Genomic DNA, 20,342 nt, shown 5'->3' on the forward strand with positions numbered 1-20,342 from the left:
CACAAAGTCAGGAGTTTGAGACCAGCCTGGCCAACATGGTGAAACACCGTTTCTACTAAAAATACAAAAAATTAGCTGGGCGTGGTGGCAGGTGCCTGTAATCCCAGCTACTTGGGAGGCTGAGGCAGGAGAATCACTTGAACCTGAGAGGTGGAGGTTGCAGTGAGCCAAGATCGCGCTACTGCACTCCAGGTGGGGCGACAGTGCGAGACTCCATCTCAAAAAAAAAAAAAAAAAAAAAAAAAAAAAAAGAAAAAAAGAAACAATCCTACAAGTAGAAACTTAAGTCTCATATGCGGTGATGATGAACCTGAGGGTTTTGAATGTTTTTGCACATGACAGAGTTTCTGGCTCTTAGAACATCAGGTCCCATAAGAGCAAGAACTCAAAGATCTGAAAGAAACAAACACAGAGAAAGGAAGTGACTTACCCAAGATCAGCAAACTGGTATTCTAATTTGAACCTTGCGCTTTTTTGAGACCACGTGAGTTAAACATGATTAAACATGAAATGCATTGGCTAAGTTTTTCTGAGGGTCTGGCGTAGAACTCTTGGGGGTGCCAGTGCTAAAGCTCCCCTCAAAGCCATATACCTCTAGGGATCGAGGGAAGAAATTCTCCTACCTCTGGTCTCTGTGGGCTGAAAGAGTGAGATGCCCACACAAGAGATGCTGGAAGCCCTGGCTCAGCTAGCAATATAAGTGCTGGTAATTAATTCACTTGTGGTTTCTTTATCTCTGCCCAGAGGTGGGATGCTTGGAAAGACAGCAAAATAATTTAAGGAAATTGAGGCTCAGCTCTGGTTGCCTGCTTGCTGCCCTTCCTTCTGCCTTCAACTCTCTAGGACTGGGGGTGGGGGCTGTGTCTGTGCTCTGAATGCTTGCTGTGCATCAGTTTTCCAGGAATTTCAGGACACAGGAATTATCACCCAGCTGTGTTGTGTGTTGCTGTTCAGCAATCTGAAGTTGCTTATCTAGCGTAAGTCAGAACGGGGAGCCTAGGGAGGAGGGGGAACGCCTTCATTTTTCTAGGCAGAAGAGACTGAGGTGTTAGGGGCCCAGCTGGTATGCGATGGGAACCAAGAAATGGAGCCTATGTGGACAGGCATGCTTTACACAAATTCTCTCGCTGAAACTTGGGTATGTTATCAGAAAGCTATCTCTTTCCACCTCATCCAACAACAATGCACACTATTTGAGGTTCACTGTGTGTCAGGAGAAGCACTGGCAGTAAGACTGGTGAGCAAGACAGGCACATCCTGCAGCTTAATTAACCAAGCAATTATAGAGTGGTGTATGCATTAAAGGAGACATATGTGTAACAGTGGTCTCTATGGGTTTATTGGTCTCTCTTCACATATGGCAGAGAAAAGACCCTGTGAAGTTCAGGAGTGTGATTAAGGTACTCCAAGAAGTCACACACAGGAGGTCCAGGGCTTTTACTGGACTCACTGTTCTTGGACTGGCTCTCCTAGCCTGGGTCTGTTGGCTGAGGACCACAGATGAAGCCAGCAGACTTAGGACTTACACTTCTAAGTTTAGTGCCCAGCTCTAATCATGCTCCTGAGTAGGCCTTGATGATGCATTTTAATTTCATCCAAGTTGAAATGGTTTGGCTCTGTGTCCCCAGCCAAATCTCATTGTGGCTCCCATAATTCCCACATGTTGTGGAAGGGACCCTGTGGGAGATAATTGAATCATGGGGGCAGGTCTTTCCCATGCTATTGTCGTGATAGTGAATAAGTCCCCCAAGATCTGATGGTTTTAAAAACAGGAGTTTCCCTGCAAACGATCTCTTCTCTTGTCTGCTGCCATGTGAGATGTGCCTTTCACCTTCCACCATGATTATGAGGCCTCCCCAGCCATGTGGAACTGTAAGTCCAATAAACTTCTTTCTTTTGTAAATTACCCATTCTCGGGTATGTCTTTATCAGCAGCTTAAGAGTAGACTAATACACAAGTCTTATGATTTATTACCTTCTTATTTTGATTGGGTAAATTTAATAATAATGACAGTTAACTAATTCTCATGAAGCACTTACTATGTGCTGGGGACTGGCCTAAGTATGTTCATGTGTGACTTCTTTCATTCTCCCAATCGCTTCCACCCAGGAAGGAGGTGGTGGTTGTCCTGGCTTTACAGATGAGGAAACTGTAGCTGAAGAGAGAAAGCATCTGTCTAAGGAAAGAGCCCAGGCAGTGGATGTGGAATTTGAGCTCTTTACTCATCTCTCTCTCTCACCCCCTGTTCAATCTGGCATTGAACGGCGGGGAGGGGGGGGGGGCTCCTGTGGATATCAGTGACTGAAGCTTGTCCTCGGCTGGCCCAGCTGGGGGGTCTCTAGCATGCAAAGACACTGCCAGTATTCATTGACCTGTCTTTTGACCTTCTCCCTCTCCCGCACATAACTGATTTTGCTCTGCTCTGATCCTGATTCAGACACATGTTCTGCAAAGAGAAACATACAAGCTGCCCTGGACGGCTTTTTATTCTGTTGTCTTATTCCATCTCATTGGCCATCATTCAGATGGATCTAGAACGATGCTTGGGCTGGAATCGCATATTCTCTCCATCTTTTAAAATCTATGACCTCCAGGTAATCTTTGTTACTGTTTTTGTTAGTCTGTTGTCCACCACTATCCAAAAGGCTTTTTGTCAAGATTTAGTGAAAATCTTTTACTTGTATTAAATTGTAAAGTGAATATTATTTCAATTACATTGCAAAGTGAATATTATTTCAATTTATATATTTCCCCAACTCATGCATTTTATTGCTTTACCCCTTCCCCCTCTTAAGCATCACAATCCAACCTCCTTTTATGAAACTGACTTAGGGAGGCAAGGTGACTTACAATGGGCCACTCAGGTAGCAAGTGGCTTGGGACTGGGACTAGAACCCAAATATCCTAACTCCCAGCCTAGCACTCATTCTCCTACATCACTCTGAAAAAAGATTTTGGCTAAGGAGAATTGATTGATTCAAAAGAACATCAATTGCCAAGCACAATCAGGGGTGATCAAAACAGTTATGGTGCCTGTCTGCAATGAACTTACAAAGGAGTAGATTTTTTTTTTATGGAAAACATAAACCAATAAGTGTGTAATTACTTGTGATGAGTGCTGTAGATGGAAAGAACAGAGTGAGGGGAAATCTAATGAAAACCAGGGTAGTCAGGGAGGTGTTTCTGAGGAGGTGACATCCAAAGATGAGAAGGAGCAGGGGAGAAAGCCAGGCAGCGGGGCTGTATGTGTTCGTTGTCATTTGCTTGGCTGAAGAACAAGATTGGTTAGTTTAATATCCTTGGCCAGAACTATGTCTTTCACTTTCATGTATTTGCTTGGAGTATGGTTGATGGGTAGTGATGGGTGGATGGATAGACGGATGGGTGGAGGACTGGGGTTGGGGAAAGAGAGAAGCCATCAGTATGATAGGATGAGGGCAGCTCACCTTGGCTGGTAAGTGGACACACACATGGCCCTCTCCTTCCAGAATGCAGAATCTTGGAGGTAAGGATTCGGGGGTAGAATGTCTATGTAAAGGAAGCTCTCTTGTGGGGGCAGGGTAAAAATGAAGGGCTGCTGGGACTAGAAAGCAATAATGTAATTTGCCACCAGCCTTGAGAAACTTATTGCTCGAATAGCTGCACCGTGTGGCTCCCACCCATAGTGCCATAGATCAGCCTGAAAATTCCCAAATAGCTTCTCCTCCTCCTTAATGTCTCAGTCCTGCCCTCCCAGGTCCTCCCACCTGCCACAGTTTGTTTTCTCCGTACATGAAGAGAAAGGGGTTGTTGTCTTGATAGATCTATGCTCTTCAGCTGTTGTTGCCAGGGACGTTTATGTTCCAGAACATCTAAAAGGTTCTCAACTTAGAGGAGTAGTGGAAAATCTGAGGCTGGGGAGTCAGCCTGATTCTTGATGGGCCATTCTTCCTTGGTTTTAGGCTAGCATCTATTGACCTCTTACTACGTTTTGGGCACTGTGAATAGCTTCACCTTTTATTCCCATTTTACAGATGAGGAGACGGAAGCACAGAGACTTCCCAATCTACCCTCCACCCAGTAGTACAAAGATACACAAGGAGCTAGAGTGAAGTTTTTCCATCCTGCATGAAAACAATAAAACTAAACAATGTAGTACATTTTTGGTGAAGTCACTTTTTTTTTTTTTAGTTTCTGGGATATGCCCTTTTATTTTGGGGATGTGAAAAGACCTTTTCTTTTTAAGAGAATATGATGATATAAAGTGTCAGTTTTTAGTTTTTGTTCTTTCTTGGTAGTAGAGAAATACAGTTAGCCAATGCTAGTTTCCAAAATTGCTTTAAATATATTAGAGGTAAATAAACTCTGTTAATCTGAAGACGACTGTTGCAGATGTTAGCTTAGTTTCCTTTAGGAGTAAAGTATTTGTATGATTTTATCCACTTTTTATTCTGATCATTTATCAGAAAAAATTGCAAATAGTAGCTCTGAGACCATATAATTTATTTTTATTCAGCATTTATCAAGATATTTTGATTGTACAGTTTTGACCCTGAGGCCCTTTACCTCTATGTTGGCATAATCAGAATTAGACAAAGACTGCAGCATTTTTATCAACAGAGTATTTTTCAGAAGCAAACAGTACGGGGGTCATATAATTCCTCGATTCATTTTTTCTTCAGCACAGTTAAACCATTCCTTATTTTTTCAATTCAGTTTTATCTTACTGAATTATTTTTAACAAGATCAATTCTGCTCCATATGTATTCTATAGTGAAGATTTGATTCATCAATAAGTTATTTTTCGTGTGCCTATCAAATTTTACCGACACGGCTTCTACTATTGTGAATGTTCTTTTGTGGCCATTATTTCTACCACATCCAATTTTCTCACATCAGATTTGCAGGTCTAAATTTTGTCAAGAATGTTTGATCCTTCCTTCAATTTTTTAGTTAATAACAAATTTCACCATGCGCATTTTTAGCTGCTGTCAGTTCTATTGTGTGTGTGTGTGTGTGTGTGTGTTTGTGTGTGTTTTCCTGACAGGTCTAATTTTTTTCCGGGTCAGTTTTTGCAGTTTGAAAAACCAAATCTTTTTCCTACAACTAACGTCAGTCCCTTTCCTAATAGTTTCTCAGGAATGTGTCCAAAACATATTCATGAAGTCAAAACGTCAGGACCAAAATAGCCTGTGTTGTTTATAGAGACCAGCCACTCAGAAGGATTAAGAAACTTACCCGAGGTCATACATAAAGTGGGCAGCAGATATCTGTTGGGTCACTATAGAATATACAGCCCCTCTTGTTCAGTGAGGGGCAGAGTAAGGATGTAAAATTGGGATGAGCTTGACCTTGTGCCTTCCTCCTTCTAGCTTCTGCTTCCCAACCCCTCTGCTGAGCTAACAGAATTTCCACTGACCCAGCCTCCCCAAGAAATGGCAGCTGGGGCCACAGTTCCAAGCCTCTTGACTTCTCCATGCTTCCTAGCTAGGTCCGCCTTAAGCTGTGTGTGCAGTGGGGTGGCATGATTTACAAATAAGCAGGACCAAAAAGGAAAAATCCTCTCTTGTGGAAAATTAGGTCAGTGGCAGAGTTGGGGAGGGGAGGGAATCTGGGCCCTGTTCTTCTATCCTTCGGTTCATTCCCCTTTCCTGAAGCCAGCAGGGCAGAAACTGATGGTGCTGTTGGGAGCAGACATCTGGGGGTGAGGGGGTGGGGAGCAGTGCCCGTGCACATGTTCTTGTGTGGATATGTGTGAGCATGAAAGTGGTCTGTTTTGCAGCCACTTGGGACTCCCCTCTCTCTGAATGTATTTGTCTGGATTACTCTAAGGGGGATATTAGTGTTGTCTAATAATGGCCTTAGATTTATCAGGGGATTTGTTTGATTAATTCCAAAGCAAAGTACAGCAGATAGATTAGAGCTCAGCCAGTGTAGTGGGTCTATACCACCCATCTCTGCCCTTTCTAATTCCTGTTGCGGGGGCTTCCCTCTCTCGTCTTTGTTGTCTTGATGGTTGAAGGCTCTAGTGTTTGAAGACCCCACTGTGTGATAGTTAAAACCATTTCCCACTGCTAAAATGCATGAGTGAGTGTCTGGGCTTAGAGATAAATCTCCAAGTTCACACTGTTGTTTCTCTACAAAAGCTGCAGAAATTTGGCTACTTGGTTTTCTTTCCCAGTTGCCACTGCCATACTCTTTTTCTGAATACTAAAAATATTTTATTGCATTTATAAACACAAGCTTTTGGTGATAGGTTGGCACTGAGTCTTTTCTTTATTGGGAAGTTGTAGGTCAGGGGCAGGAGTAGAGAATCCTGTATGTTTGCTTTACAATTTTTTTTCAAGGTGCACCTGTTTAAAAGTGTGTAGAGAGGAATGAACTAGGGGAGGTAGAAGTAGGTTAGACTTAATAGGTTTTTGTTAAGTTACCCAAAACCAGTGGTGGTAGGTGGCATCCTGGTGCCTGCTAGAGTTGTGGAGAGGGGAGAGGACACTGATGAGGTGACGAGACAGATGATATATTAAGAGTTAGGAATAAAACACATTTGTATGGCATTTTATATTTTTAAAGCATTTTTATATACATTATCTCATTTGAGTATCAGCCCCCTAAAATATATTCTTCTATTTAATATAGAAGAAATACTGGCACAAAGAGTTCAAGGTCATTCAATGAACTAGTGACTTTTGGAACTGAAACCACCTCTAAATCCAGTGCTTGCTCTCACCATACTCTTAATGTTGGATTCTTCTCCCAGACCCCCAGTCCAGGGTACCAGTACCCCAGCAGAGGCACAGTGGGGAAAGCAATGACCTGGGATGCAGATGACCTCAATTCTGATTTCAGCTCCAAAATTGTCCAGCTGAGTGTACCTGTTAATTCCTCTCTCTTGGATCTGTGTTTCATCTTCTGTGCCTAAAAGTGTCCTGGACAACTCTACAGCACTGATCACAATGATAATTAATTAATTGCTTGTCTGATTATTTGTGGCCCATCTTCCTGGCTAGACTCTAAGTTCCAAGACTGCAAGACCTGTGTCTGTCTTGTTCATCTGCCATCACCCCAGTGCCTAGCACCATCCCTGGGACATAGATAATGTGAAATGAATATATGTCAATGAAATGAACCTGTACAATGAAAGGAATGGACCTTACTTGAAGTCCTAAGACTCTTCCACTTTTCAAATTCTCTGTTTTTTCTCTGTTATCTCTGAAACAATCTGAGAAACACCTCCGTTTTTTGTTTTTACTGTTTTAAACTGTCTTTAGAGTACAACAGAAATTATAAGATAAAAATAGTGATTAATAATAATTCTAATTATAATTCACAATGCATATTATTAATATGTGAATGTGAAATCGAAATGCTTTTTAGGGACTCTCTCTCCTCTTACTTAATCTGTGTTTCTTTCTTTTTTTTTTTTGAGATGGAGTCTCACTCTGTCGCCAGGCTGGAGTGCAGTGGCGTGATCTCGCCTCACTGCAACCTCTGACTCCCTGGTTCAAGCGATTCTTCCACCTCAGCCTCCTGAGTAGCTGAGATTACAGGCATGTACCACCACGCCCAGCTAATTTTTGTATTTTTAGTAGAGACAGGGTTTCACCTTGTTGGCCAGGTTGGTCTTGATCTCCTGACCTCATGATCTGCCCACCTTGGCCTCCCAAAGTACTGGGATTACAAGCATGAGCCACCAAGCCCAGCCTAATCTCTGTGTTTCTTGGAAGCAGAATGTCTCCTTTTCTGGGTTTCTGAGCTCCCTCTGGAAGGGCCTCTGCAGACTCCTGCTGAGCCTTCAGAATGGGACTGGTACTCATTAGTAGGCAATATGCATGGGCCTCAGATTCAAAAAAAGATTCTTTTAGGTCCAGAGCTTTACAACACCTCCTTACTTTACAAAGAAGAAGAAATCAACCTTGCTTATTTTTTTTTTAATGGGAGAAATGGAGGGGTACAAAGGAAAGCTGAAAAGCTGCCAAGGGGCTTAGAAGCAAGAGAGTCTTCTAATAGGGCTACTGACTTTCTTCTGGGGTTCCCCAGGTCACTAGAAACTCATTCTGTCAGGGCAAGGATCCATTGGGAGGCATTCAGTTGAATGCTGTCTTGAGCCACTATGTTACCCCTTCCTTCTCAAGTTCATTGCAAACTGTGCTAATCAACCATAAAGTTCTTTCTATCCCAGGCCCATGTGTAGCTTCAAACTCTTTCTTAACACAGTATTCCAGGATGTCAACAATCAAAGAACAGGGAATTAGTATGTGCTGAGCATGGTGTCAGGCAGGTCATTAGGCATTTTATATACAATTGCTTCTTTTGATAAGCTTGACAACCCTGGAATTGATACAATGACTCCCAATTTATAGATGAAGTTTAAGGGACTTATCCAAGGTCACTTAATGAATAGCAATATTGGCATTTGAGCTCAAAACTTTCTACATACCTCTCAGTGAGCCCAGCCCTCAGAGGTGTCCATCTGCCCATGGGCCCATATGGTGAAATGTCTTTACAAAAAATTCCTCAGCTAGGTACAGTGTCTCACATCTGTAATGCCAGCACTTTGGGAAGCTGATGTGGGAGGATTGCTTGAGGCCAGGAATTTAAGAACAGCCTGGGCAACAAAGTGAGACCCCTCTCTGTACCAAAAGATAAAAAAAAATGTTAGCCAGGCATGGTGGCATGTGCCTTTAGTCCCAGTTACTTAGGTTGAGCTGGGAGGTCCACTTGATCATGCAGCTATACTCTAGCTTGGGTGACAACAAGACACTGTCTCTTAAGAAAATAAAAGATTTCTCTCCACTCAGTTGTTGCTGTCCATCCTATGGGGGCACTTTGAGGTTTCTCCAATCAAAGACTTTGAAGCGTTCTCTGTCAACTCTAAATCCCCCATTAGTGCTAAGTATGATAATAGAAGACCATGTAGGACCACACTATCATGTTTACATCGTCTCTTGGTTCATAAGATTGGTGACTAACAGCAATGCAGAGCCATCTTTTTGAGTCTCCAGTGCCTAAGTCAGTGTCTGGCATGTAGCACCTGGTCAATAAATGTTAGCTATTTTGAATAGAACCAGACACAAAGGCTCACGATGAGAACAAAAAAAGGGTGAGGATAAAGGCTTGTGGTAAATTGTAAACCTTCCCAGCTTTTCTGAGAATCCCAAAGCCAGCCCTTCTCAAACTGTGTTCTGTGAGATGTTACTAGATGTTTAATGGGGGGATTGAGGGGGAATTTTCAGTGATCTAAAAACATATATCCCCCCTGGACTATATCTCCTCTTGGACTCCACAGTGTATCTTAGTGTAGATGAAATCTTCTGAAGACTTGGGATATTAAAAAACAAACTTGGTGTGTTCTAAATTTACTGGACCACCGTTTTGTTTTGTTTTGTTTTGTTTTGTTTCAAAGAACAACTGTTCACATCTTGCTGGATGTTGTGATGTTGTGTTTTTATGGAATTTAGTTTCGGATGTGCTACCCCAGCTTTTAATCCTTTCTCTGAAATATGGCTCCTGAGATCCCATGCAGCATTGGACGTTGTACATACAACAATACACATTATACTCTAAAATACTTAATGACCATCAGTTCCTTCCATACTTTCCAGTGGTCTCAGCGAGCACACACTGATTTCTTGAAATTTATCCTGGTGTCCCAGAGGATGATAGATTTGGGTGGTGAGACCAGTAAGGGAAGAAATATTTGTGGATGGAAGTATGGTACCGTGGGAAGGAAAACGAGTTTGGAGTCAGAGAAATCGGAGTTCACATCCTGGCTATTATTTATGAGATGCCTGAACTTGGGGGATATTAACTTCCCTGAGCCTTAGTTTCCTTGTCTGTTAAGTGGGATAACAACAGTATCTACATCAGTAGGATTAAATGAGGTTATTTACATACACTACAGTTGCAGGGGCCTGGTATACATGAAGCACTCAGTAAATGTTAGGGATTATAATAGATAATAATCCCTGCTGCACTGTCTTCTGGGTCATGTTTTTCACATTTCTTTTATGATGTTATTGTGAATAGGGATCCCACTAAAACCTTTTTTTGACACTAAGATCTAGCATATTGGCTAACAAGGAATTGCCCCTCGTTAGTATTTCTGGAGTGAATAAATGAATGATATAGCACTCTGTTGTTTACAAAGCACTTACATATTTGTGGCCTCGTTCAAACCTCACAGCAACCTGGTCATGTACTTACTGTCATTATTCCCAGTAGCTGGGGATATGGAAAATGAAGCTCACAGAGGCTCAGTTGGCAAAAGTCACACAGCTGGTAGGAAGCTGGAAAGTCAGGCCTCAAAGCCAGGGCTTCTGTAACTAAAATGTGGACTGTATACACAATGGAATATTATTCAGCCTTAAAAAGGAAGAAAATTCTGACACATGCTACAACATGAATGAACCATGAGGACATTATGCTAAGTGGAATAAGCCAGTCATAAAAAGACAAACACTGTGTGATTCCACTTATATGGGGTACCTAGAATTGTCAAGTTCATAGACATTGAAAGTACATTGGTAGTTTTCAGGGGCCAGGGGGAGGGGGTAAAGGGAATTAGTTTTAATAGGTATAGAGTTACAATTTTGCAAGATGGAAAGTGTGGAAGTGGACAATGGTGGTGGTTGTACAACATTACGAATGTACTTAATACTACTGAACTGTACACTTAAAGATGGTTATGATGGTACGTTTCATGTTATGTGTATTTTATCACAATTCAAAAAAACTGGGAAAACAAAACTAGCACCAGGGCTTCTGACTCCAAACTGAGGTTTCTTTCCCACACCCTGTATCAGCATCCCCTACAGAGCAGCTATAGTATGCCTCCTCTTCTAAGACACTTTATTTTGTATTGAATTGAAAAGTTTGCAGAACTCACCTCCACTGAAACCCTGGAAGATCCACCTGCTTCTCCTAGAACATTCATCCTATTGGCCTAAACCCTGGGAAGTCGGAGTCTTTCCAGAGAGTAGGGAATTCTTTGAAAGAGGGCAGATCCTCTGTCTCAAGGAAATCACTGGGGTCAAGTAATGCAATAATTGTGATTGCCAGCCTCGATGACTACTTCTTTTGTGCCAGACACCTTGCTAAGTGCTTTTGCATACATTAGTTCTTTATAATGCTTACATCAGTCCTACCAGGCAAGTAGACTGTCCCCATTTTACCGATGGGGAGGTTAGGGCTCGAAGAGATTGGCTAACATGCCTGAGCTCATGTGTGCAAGAGCCAGGATTGTCATCCAAGTCTACCTGACTCTAGAACCTGCCTCTTAACCTCTATGCTATCTATGGTGGGGGCAGAGAAATTGGAGATGTCTGTGTCTAGAGTGTTTTCCAACATAGGAATGGACAGATTTCTCTCTCCTCCTGTGATACACTTTTCTCTCTCCTACCAGATGATGGGACATCTCATTTAGGCCAGTTTCTGTTTTGATTTCCTGGTGTCCTCTGAGATGCAGATGTGTATTCCTTTCCCTGGTGGGTCGTGCTGCAGTGTGAGAAGGACAGCATCCGTTTTTTTCCCTAGGAAGTTGATATATGGATCCTGTTTCCTGGCAGTGCCCATCTGCTATGAGGACTTTCCCAAGGCCCTCACCCTGTCATGTGGGAGACTACTGCAGGTGCCAACCTCATGGCCTAAGGCTGGGAAATATTATTTGGCTGGAAATGCCTTTTGTTTGCAAGGCTTAAACAGGTCAATAGAAGCTCAACTTGTCATTTTCAGTTTACAAGAGATGTGTCAACAAGCCAGCAGAAACAGTAATAATTTCAATAAGTTTCTTGAATGTTTACTATGTGCCTGGCATTGTGCTGAACAACTTTATATGGATTATTTCACTTAATCCTCACAATAGTCATATAAATTAGGGACAATCAGTTCTGTTATAACACTTGTTTTGAAAATGCAAATTTGTTCTAATGCAATTGATGTATTAGGGAACATTTTGAGCATAATAATTTCGCTTTTGATTATGCATGATTTTGTCCATAAGAAACACTAGGTGAAGGCAGAAAACTGCAGCCAGCAGAAGCAAGCTGTGTAGGAACACTCAAAGTGCACACATCTCAAACTTGTACCAGCAACTTCAGCTACCGTGTGTGTTATGAGTCCCACCCCACAAATGATGTTTCAACTTTGTGTCCAATTCCAGGAGATCCTCCTCCTACACTTTACAATGATTCATAAGCTTCCCATTTTCACAGACAAACTTCAGGTCTGTTAAAAGTGCCATATTTATTGTAGTACTTACGTACTTCTTAGTGATTTAACATGTATAGAACTGCTTCCTCTATTATGTGTCACTGATGAAGTTTATAGGTGTTGCATCCCAACTTCATCTTTCCAGTTAAGCTCTGTGATTTTTACTGTATGATTTTGCACAGCAAAATGACTTTTAGGATTGCATACATGCTTCTGGCAGAACTGACTTTACTACCATTATTCCCATGTGGCAGAAGAGGACCATGAACCTAAGAAATTTGCCAAAAATATTTTAAGTGACAAGTGGCAAAGCTGGGATTCAAACCCAGGCTACCTTACTCCCATGCCTGTTCTCAAAACTTCTAAAGCATTAAAAAAAAAAAAAAAAAAAAAAAAAGGGCTGTCTGCACTGATCTCTGATTGTATCTGTAACAACCAGGTTGCCTCTTCTCGCAACTGTCAAACCCTGGTTCCTCAAGCCAGAGCCACTGCAAGTATGTGAGAGCCCCTGAAGGTGTTTGAGTACAGCAGTGACCTGGCCCACAGAAATGTCTACCTTGGTCCTTCCTCTTCCCCTCCTGGCCGCTGCCTGCCCAGGCTGACTGGTGCCTGATATAGCTGCTACTGATGCTCCGTCTTGCAATCTGGAGTTATTAGCATCAAAGAACAAAAGCAAACAGCACCAGGGCTCTGGGGCTCAGTCCTCTATGACGGTAGATGAATGGACCCTTATGTCGGGGATAAAGCTAACACCACCTGGCCTTTTATGGAGACAACTCTTCCTGTGTTTGAAGAGCTCAGACACTGAGAGCCAGAAAGAGCCCTAGAACGAAAGAAACAACCTCCTCACTGCTGGAAGTTTGCTTTAGTTCTTAACTGAAAAAATTGTTTCTGTGTCTGTTCTTGAAGAAGAAGGGAGAACCTTCTTCTTCATCTTTCCTGGGGGCATCTTTCCTGGGGGCATCTATGCTCATCTTTCCTGGGGGCAGGAGTCAATAGGCCACTGGGGAGGTGCAGTCTTTGCCTTTTTTTTTTTTCTTCTAATGTTATGGCTCAGTGTAATCCTTAGCAGAAGGCCTGCCCTGCTATCTGAGGGCCTGAGGCAAGACTATACATGGAGGCCAGTGGCCAGCCTCCCTTCTCTCTTTGCTAGCACCAGGAAGGCCCTCATGCACGTTTATGTGACGCCCCAGCCTGTAGAAGCCCACAACTCCTGCAGACAGCTTCTTCTTGGCCACTTTTTGACACTAGAGTGCACATACCCGTAGGTTGGTCTGCTTTGAGAGAATGGACCCTGGGAAGAGGCCCATCTAGATTTGGAGCAACTGGGCGAGGAATTCTGGGTACCAGAGCATATTCTATAAGGGTGGGGCAAGTATTGCTGGCTCTAGGTGGAAACATCTATTTGACCTGTGGACTGTTCAGTTCCTGGGCTGGGATGTGGCTGCAGAAGGAACAGAATGGGCCCCCTCTAAAACATATAGCCCAGGGCAGGGGCTCCAGTTGCTCAGGCCTACGGCATTACTGCATTTTACCCCTTTCCTCTGTCCCTTGCAATACCTTTTTCTTACTTCCATGAGATGCCCAATATTCTCATACCTAATTTGTAGCTCCATGGGTTAGATGGTTTCTGTCCTGGTTTGCTCTTACATTCAAAAATATAGTTTGACCCTTACCTGATGTGCTGCTGAGTCTGAGAGGTATAATCATAGTGCATCCTCTCTAGGTCTTAGTTTCCTTATCTGTAAAATAGGATGAATAATGTTTCTACCTGTTAGGGTTTTAATGAAGATTAAATAAGATGATGCATATGACCTAGGGGAGGATGCCAACTCCCTTAAATCAATCTTATCTGGCTGTAAACTGTCTTTTCTTCTGCAATTTACCCCCACATTTTGTCTACTAAAAAAATCAATATACACATATGTATACACGCATATTTGCATAGATATTTCCTCAGGCCAGTCCTGGGGCCCAGTGCTGCTTCCCCATACACAGACCCCAGCCTGTATAACAGCACACAGAGAATGCTTAATAAATATGAGCTTTATTAGGATTAATATTGCTTTTATCCCATTTTGTCCTCACGTTCACCCTCTGATGGGCTGATACTGCCAGAATGGTAAGTGACAGAAAGGGGAATCCACAGCTGGATGTCCAGGATTCAGGTTCTGGCTCCACAGGCTGTGTGACTTTTGGCCAGTTACCTAAGCTTTCTGAGCCTCAGTTTCCTTATCTGTAAAATGAGTGTGGTAATAGTTCCTACCTCATCGGGTTGTTGTGAGGCACTTCGAACGGTGCCTAGCACATAGACAGCCCTCAGTCAATGTCAGCTGGTGATTTTATTACCTTCATATATGAGAGGATAAGAGTATTATAAAAATCAACCCCAAACCCTTCCTCTTGTCACACAGAAGGAAGGCAGACAGACACAGAAGGGACGCAGCTGCAGGTGTTTCTGACTCCTTGCCTTGCTGCCTCCCCATTTCCGAGGGTCTCATCTATACAGCTCCCTCTGCCTGTGGATGCTCCTGTTAGACCAGCTGGGGTCTGTGTATGGAGGAGCAGCCTAGAGCCCCAGGACTGGCCAGAGGAAATACATAGGTAAATATGTGTGTATACGTATGTGTGTATCAACTTTTAATAGACAAAAAGTGGGGGCAGATTGCAGAAGAAAAGGCAGTTGACAAACCAGGTAAGATTGATCTAGGGGTGGTGGCATTTTCCCCTGTGCCAGCACACTTCTTCAGCTACCTCCTGCTGTTTTATTTTCTCATACTGCTGGGCCTGTAGTTTTCCAGAGCGCCATTGCATTTAAATCTATATTCTATTTTCTCTCCTAGAAAATAGGTCAGACTCAAGGCAGAGTTCACCAGGTGGGGTCCCAGAAGGTTTGACTGGGACTCGCCTACAGGAGGCTGGCTGTGCAGCCTGTCCCATGCTACCCAGAGCTCCTCCAGAGGCATGGGGGAGTTGAAGTAGCAAGTCGGGAGAATCTTGGACTCATACCTGTCCAAATGATCTAGTACAAATGAAGAGTGAGGTGGGAGGACTACCCCGGCTGAGCTAGCTTCTGCAAGTGCAATAGTGGTGAATGATGGGTCCTTTCTTTTCCTCCCAATGGTTATGTATTAGTCTGTTCTCATGCTTCTGTGAAGGAATGCCTGAGACTGGGTAATTTATAAAGAAAAGAGGTTTGATTGACTCTCAGTTCTGCAGGGCTGGGGAGGCCTCAGGAAACTTACAGTCATGGCAGAAGGGGAAGCAAACATGTCCTTCACATGGTGGCAGGAAGGAGAAGTGCTGAGCAAAAGGGGGAAAAGTCCCTTATAAAACCATCAGATCTTGTGAGAACTCATTCACTACCACAAGAACAGCATGAGTGTAACTGCCCCCATGATTAAATTATCTCCCACTGGGTCCCTCCCATGACTTGTGGGGATTACGGGAACTACAATTCAAGATGAGATTTGGATGGGGACACAGCAAAACCGTATCAGGTTAGAAGAACCAGGTTCCCCAAACTGCAGAAAATTGTTTCCCTTGGACTTGAGGATGACCATGCTGAGCATATGCACTTGTGGCTGAAGTTATTGTTGAATATGCAGTAAGTGTCCGTGGGGTTCAGAGTGGAGGCAGGAATACCCTAATTTCCTTCTTCCCTGGTTGTGATGCTGAAGAGAGTGGGTGAAAGATGGAAGTGGGTTTCCAATTCTTTCTTTCCTGTTTTGTTCCTACTGTTTAGAGCATGGAGATCCTAAGGGAGGTGGCTGCAACTGGGACAGAGCTAGTTTTCATCAGGGTTACTTTTTCCCCCTGAATATTTCTTGAGTACCTGTTACCTACTGAGGACGTGTGTGAATGGTAGAGCTAGGAAGGTGGGAGTAATGTGAGCCAGTCCTCGGTTTTTCTATCATAACGTAGAAATAACTAACTGAACAGGTACAGCCTAGATCTTTTGCATTTGCTATTCCCCTGCCTAAGTAGTCTTTGTCAGGTATACAGAAGAGTGTTTCTCACCTTCTTCAGGTATCAGCTCAAATACTACTTCCTCAGAAAGACCTTCTTTAACTACCTTCTCTAAAATGGGGATACTCTGCTGGCACTTACTCTACTTTTCCTTTCTTCATGGCTCCAATCACTATTTGACATTATGTATCTGTTTTTATTCCCATTAAAACCCAAGAGTATTGTCTGTTTCATTCACTGCTTGTATCTCCAATGTTTAAAGCAGAGTTCAGCCTATGATAGATGCTCGGCCAATATGTATTGAATGGTGAATAGATGATCTTCGTTGATAAAACTCGCAGAAATACTTTTAGTATCTCCATTTATACATGATAAGTTTGAGGCTCAGAGAAGCTAAGGCACTTGCCTCTAGATGAGGGGGTAGAGCTAGGATTTGGCTCTAGGTCATCTTAATCCCCATATTAAGAAAAGCTGTTTTCTTCTATGCTCCCCATATTTTTAGGTAAGCTGTCTTCACATGGTAACAGAAATGGAATATGGCAGCTCTAGAGAAATGAAAGCACCCAATTTCCTGATAATTCCAGTAAAATTCTCTGGGAAGACTCTCATTGGTTGGGCTTGGGTCATATGTCTGTTCCTGAGCCAATTATTGGAAATAGAATATTCTCAAGACCTGGACTGAGTCACATGACTACTACCCTTGGAGCTCAAGTGGGAGTGGGGGTCACCTCTAGCAAACCACGTGGGCTAAGCCTGGGAAGGGGGGGTTCCCCAGAAAACAGCTGAGGATTGTTACAAGAAGAAGAGGAAAGGGATGCTGGATAGACAGTCTGGCAGATAGACACTGCTAAGGTTTTGATCCTTACCTGCTAGCCATCCCCCTCCTTCGTCTACCTCTTACCTTTGCCATTTTGTTCTGTCAACCAGAATTGAGTCCAGAGATTCAGGTCACTCACTGCTTCTTGGGCCAGGGGCCAGGTGATAATGTGTCTCTATTCCTAAAGTTGGAATAATGCTCAGGCCTGCCTCCAGGTCAGTGCCACAGCTAGGAACTGAGCTTGGACCTTGTTCCCCAGCCAGAAGATTTTGTTCATTTGTTTGTTTTTGGTGGGATTGTTGCCCCTCTTTGACAAGAATAGGTGCAGTATTTTTACATACAAGACTAGAACTATGCCAAATTGAGACTTGAGGAGGGAAAACAAAAGAAATAAGGATGGAATTTGTTTTGATCCTTGCTTCTGTTCGCCCCCTCACTTCACACTGAGGAATGGGGTGGGAAAGAACCAGAGGGAGGGGAGATCGGGAGCAGATGTCCTTATTCATAAGTAGAAAAGTAGAACCAAAATCACTGGCTTCATTCCTGTGATCTCTTGGTGTTTCCAGTGAGCCATCTGGTCAATATTTTTTGATATTTCCGTCTGTGGTAATTCAAAGTGATGACAATCAGAGTCACTAACGTTATGTAGCATTGTACTTAGTTCAGTGCTTTACAAGCATTTAATCTCATTTAATTCTCATAACACCCCCATGAGGGAGGCTCTGATATCATTCTCATTTTATAGCCAAGGAAGATGACTCTTAGAAGTTAAATGATGGGTCCAAGGCCACAGAGAGGCTGGGATTTGAACCCAGACCTGTCTGCCTCTGAAGTTTAAGATTGTAATCACATCCCCAAATGGGCAAGTAACCAGTATCGAAAAACCTTTGGAGTTCCAAGGAATTCTGTCTCCCTGTGACTTGGTGTCCCCAAAGAGCCTATTTGTATGAACAATGGTGTTGACATTCTTCTGCCACAGAACTTGGCCACATGTAAATAGTTTGATATCCTGTTTAATTAAGGGGTATTTTAACATCTATTCCAGGCAATCCATCAGTAACAGTTAATGGCCCCGCCTAGTTATTTATACAACACTTTTTCACTTTCTACCTCTTCTCTTCTTCCTGCCATTCATCCCTAAATCTAACACACTAGAAAACCTGAAGGGGCGGTGTGGCTGAGGCATGATTCAGAGCTTTCTAGAAGTTTCTTTGGGCAGATACAGCTTCTAGGGGAGGCAGGGTGGGGGCTAGAGAAGTGCTCAGCTGTTGCTATGGGTATGTTTATTCTGAGGCACAGCTTAGTTGGTCAGCACCTGGATTTCCTGGGGCAAGGGCCCTAAGGACACACTGAAGCTTTACAAATCTGATTGCAGGTGTTTCATTATTGGTTGGCATGAAGAACATTACTCATCCTGTTCAGGCAGCAAATTAGAGGCACAGAGAATAAACCATGACCCACTCATAGGGCAGGTGGGAGACGCTCACCCAGCTTCCCCATGGCTTCAGCATGATCACTTTAATCTGCAAACCAAATTCAGGTCCTGTATGCTCTTGAGGGACCTAGGCTTCAGTTGAATGAATGGTGGACTGGGTGGTATGCAAGAGACCTAGGATATTTTCTGGTCTCTGCCCCTGAAGTAGCTGTGTGACCTTATACAAGTCTCTCTACTTTTTCATCCTCCATCTTAACAAAAAAGAACTAAACTAGGTACTTAGTGTCTATGGCTACTCCAGATCCACCATTCGGTGATTCTAAGTGAGCTGTCCAAGACTGCCAGGTTGGTCATTGTTTCCTGAAGCAGCCCCTTGTTCCTTCTACTCTGCTCTGGTATATCCTCTCAGGTTGGGTCTAGGGGTTTTAACAGTGCCTTGGGCTGCTCTGGGTTATGCTTCCCCAGCCCGATTCTATTTCACATCTGAGGGAAGGAGGAGGAGATTATGTTGTTCATGGGGCTGATAGGAGCAAACCATTCTTCATTTTCTGAAAGTTCATTGGCTTAATTCAAATGTCAACCTTTCTAGGGTTGGGTGTTTATTCGTAGTTGTCAAAAGTGATTTCAAATGGCAATTTCTGTCATTAGTGTTAGGGTGAAAAGCAAGGAAAAAAATTAAAGTAGGAGGCAGGATTTCAATTTGTTTGATGAATGATCTACTCGCACACAATCTCATGCACACACACTGCTGTCTGTGATGAAGCGTGGTCACTGGGTATACTGGGGAGGCGGGGAATTGTAAATATTTTGTGACCTTATGTCCTTCAGTCCTATGTGGTGAATAAATCTGTAACTTGCTCTTAATTCTTATGCCTCTTTTGCTTTGTTTCTCAACGGAGTGGTTCATTTTTACTTTTTCTCTCTGCTGGGAAACCTTGCTTGACTTCATGTCCAGTGTTTGGTATCCAAAGATGAGGAGGAGGAGGATTTGCTTTGGTGTCGGTGTGCAGAAATCAACCAGAATATTTTAACCAATATTCTTGCAGGATTCCAGTCTGCTTGGCTCTTTGAAGCCCTATCTGATTCCAGGATGATGTCTTTCCGGACAGATGTGAAGCTTACCTCTCTTGCTACATGCAAAGTGAAAAGGGAGCTTGGCCCCTCGGCTTGCATGGGTGGTTTTTGGGTGAAGGTAGAACTAAGTGCTCAGAAGCTGAGTACCTCTGGGGCTTGCATGAACTTGATAGTCATGCAAGAGCACATTGCATTGTGTGTGTGTGTGCTGCTAACACTCTTCTTCCTTTTTCTCCCCTTTTCTCTCCTCTCTCCCTTTCCCTCCCTTTGAAAATGCTGCCACAGATGTCAGTCAAGATCCAGGTGAGTCTTTGTGTTTGCACAGCTGCTGTGGGAATTTCCCCTCTGCTAGATTGTGCATGGTTTGAGTCTGAGTGAGACTTTTATAGAGACAAAATTCTGAGTATATTGCATTTTCACTGATCTAGGTTTAGAAGAAGAAATGCATTGAATTAATGGATTTGTATTGGTTTTGAAGAACCATTTTAAAGCCAAAGGAATATGGTTCTCATACTTAATATAATCACTTCCTTCTCATTAGTATTTCTGGGTGATTCAGAAAATGAACACTTTTGGGAAAGTATTTGTAAAGATGTTCTTAGATATGTATTCTCCAATTTAATGAACAACGTTTGCTTTGTCTTTCACACATCTCTAGCTTCATGTGGTTGAAAGCAGAAGATATGACATACGTAGCATGGAAAATATGATGTGGGTGAAAGGAGGTTTCTTTCTTTTTATTCTAAGAAATGTCTTTTTCACAATGAAATCAGCAATATTTATTGTTTTTCCTGGTTATGTAAATAATACATGCTCACTGTGGAAAAAAAAGCAGGATGATTTGAATAAATGGTTTT

The 20,342-nt window shown here is 42.9% G+C and overlaps 1 protein-coding gene across 35 annotated transcripts in view; it reads left to right on the plus strand.

Annotated features, from left to right (window-relative positions):
* NRXN3 (neurexin 3) overlaps positions 1 to 20,342 on the plus strand; it is a 1,705,132-nt gene that overhangs the window by 88,716 nt on the left and 1,596,074 nt on the right. For 31 of the 35 annotated variants that reach the window (XR_010130801.1, XR_010130802.1, XR_010130803.1 and 28 more), the window contains exon 3: positions 19,771 to 19,788. The exons of the other annotated variants lie outside the window; for them this stretch is intronic. Coding sequence is in view for 28 of the 31 variants with exons in the window: in XM_055361100.2 (XP_055217075.1) it covers positions 19,771 to 19,788 (18 nt within the window). In the remaining 3 variants the exon portion in view is untranslated. The remainder of the gene's footprint in view (positions 1 to 19,770; positions 19,789 to 20,342) is intronic. 35 annotated transcript variants of the gene reach the window in all.

Source organism: Gorilla gorilla, chromosome 15 (genome assembly GCF_029281585.2).
Source record: "Gorilla gorilla gorilla isolate KB3781 chromosome 15, NHGRI_mGorGor1-v2.1_pri, whole genome shotgun sequence".
NCBI lineage: Eukaryota > Metazoa > Chordata > Mammalia > Primates > Hominidae > Gorilla > Gorilla gorilla.